At 38.3% G+C, this 2,360-nt stretch overlaps 1 protein-coding gene across 1 annotated transcript; it reads right to left on the minus strand.

Annotated features, from left to right (window-relative positions):
- Positions 1-1,141: 1,141 nt before the first annotated feature.
- LOC124369617 lies at positions 1,142-1,975 on the minus strand. The gene has a single exon (XM_046827667.1). The coding sequence runs from the start codon at positions 1,973-1,975 to the stop codon at positions 1,142-1,144; it is 834 nt and encodes a 277-aa protein (XP_046683623.1).
- Between the last annotated feature and the right edge of the window lie 385 nt (positions 1,976-2,360).

Genomic DNA, 2,360 nt, shown 5'->3' on the forward strand with positions numbered 1-2,360 from the left:
TTAGTTTCTTTTATAGAGCTAGTGTGAGCTAATATTGCGAGATTGTAAAGTAGGCTGAAATTTAATGTGTAAAATATGTATCGATTTCCTACGCTTTTTTCTTCATGGTCGTCCGAGCACTGTTCAAAGCCTTGGAGCTCCATAAAAAGAAGAAGGGATCGGAGTCTGAAATCCATGTGCAAGAGCTATATCTACGTTAGAAGCCAATTATTTGTGTGGAAAATAACATCAAGAACAGATAATCAGTAATCGATTGTGGGATTTACCAGAAGAATGGAGTGGGCAATCAAAAGTACCGGATTTGGAATTTACCTAACTTATGAGCTCAAATATTAGTTAATTTACGTGGTTTTCTTACTTTTTTTGTAGTCTGCAAGTGTTATATAAGTATATGAGGTTGACAGAAAGTTGACTTTAAGATTAAGAGATTTATTTATTTATTTCAACGGCAAACACCAATTTGATACTAAAATAAAAAAATAATTATGGAAAGGATGTACTAAATTTTTCTTAGGAGCTAACAGGACAGAGAGTAAATAGTAAAATACAATTAAGAGGCGTGACTAGCAAACAACATAGGCAAATACTGTAACAATACTGAAAAGTGTAAAGACTAGTAAACACTTTACACCTATAGAACATTGAACATAGAGCCTAAGGGGAGCTATCAAAATAAGAAATAACAACAATTAACAAAATACTATGAAGGAAAAACAGTAAATAAACTATACAAAAAGGACTAACATCAGTAAAGAATATAAGATAACCGTAGGATAAACTAGAGTGGGACTAAGTCAACAGTGTATAGGGCTGAAATTTTTATAATAACTAAGAAATAAACTCTCTCTCTCTCTCTCTCTCTCTCTCTCTCTCTATATATATATATATATATATATATATATATATATATATATATATATATATATATATATATACTAACAACAATAAAAATATCAGGTAATAATAACAAGAATAGAGGTTTGGTGAACAGTGAATAGGACTACTATTTCAATTGAACTAGCAGAAAGGCTATAAATACTATAACAAATAAATATACAATAAACAACAACAAAAAGAACAGAAAAAAGAAACTGAAGAGGAGGCACTGGCACTATATTGAGGGGAGTCGACGGCCCCAGCATTAGGTAACAACACACAGAGCACTCACTTTCCTTCTGAACGATAGTACAGACTCGTTGAAGAAATCCAGATGAGTTGAAGCCACTCCACCTGCGCGCATTAGACGAGACATACCGCTAAAGTGAGAATAGTTGGTGGTATTGAGGCGTCTGCGGAAGATTGTCATTGAGCGCAGACCTCTTGTAACACAAATATCAATGGAGCTGAGCAGTTCCGGGCAGTCAACGAGGCCATTTAAAAGCTTGAACAAGAACAGAATATTAGCGTGGTGGCGACGAAGATGTAGCGGGAGAAAGCCAAAATGACTCTCAACATCAGAGCCAGGTGTAGTGCGGTAGCTGAACCCCAGTCTTGGACCAAGCATCTTGATGAAACGGTTCTGAACATATTGTAGCTGTGCCTTGTGATTTAGTTGGTAAGGGGACCATATAACGGAACCATACTCCAGGATTGGGCGCACCAAAGACTTAAAAAGACTTGCAATGGGCATAGGTGAGTTGAAGCTTCTTGTAGATCTAAATATGAAACCCAATAGAGAGCTAGCTCTTGATGTGCAATGTGCAATATGCTCCGAAGGACTGAGTGAAGGAGTCATTATTACACCTAAATCCCTTATTATATCGATCCTACGCAGGACACAATCATCGTGCAAGATATAATTATGTTGAAGGGCTCCTACACCACGCTTGAAAGAAGCTACAACACATTTCTGGACATTAAGCTCCATGGAGTTGTTTTGACACCAGTTGACAATATTTATTAGGGATTGCTGCAGGGCAGCTGTACCGAACGAAGTGGAGACATCACAGAAGACTTTAATATCATCGGCGAACATCAAAAATCTTCAGTTAATAGCCTCTCCAATATCATTAATAAACAGGTTGAAAAGCAGACGCTCGAGGTGAGATCCCTGAGGTACACCTGACAGAACATGGAAGGGCATCGATGTATGGCCATCATACTTGACAATCAAAGTTCTTCCAGTAAGGTAGCTGTCCAGCCAACTGAGCAGGGGACCCCGCAAAACATAGCCGGCAAGTTTAGCAACCAGAAGACGATGATGGACTTTGCGAAAGCTTTGGCAAAGTCAAGATAAACGCAGTCGACTTGGTGGGAGACACCAAAGGCAGACATTATGTTCTCGTGGAACTCAAGCAAGTTGGATACAGTAGATCTTTGACGCAGGAAACCGTGTTGAGCAGGCGAGATACACTTCCGTA

The sequence above is a fragment of the Homalodisca vitripennis genome, chromosome X (assembly GCF_021130785.1).
Source record: "Homalodisca vitripennis isolate AUS2020 chromosome X, UT_GWSS_2.1, whole genome shotgun sequence".
NCBI classification, from domain to species: Eukaryota; Metazoa; Arthropoda; class Insecta; order Hemiptera; family Cicadellidae; genus Homalodisca; species Homalodisca vitripennis.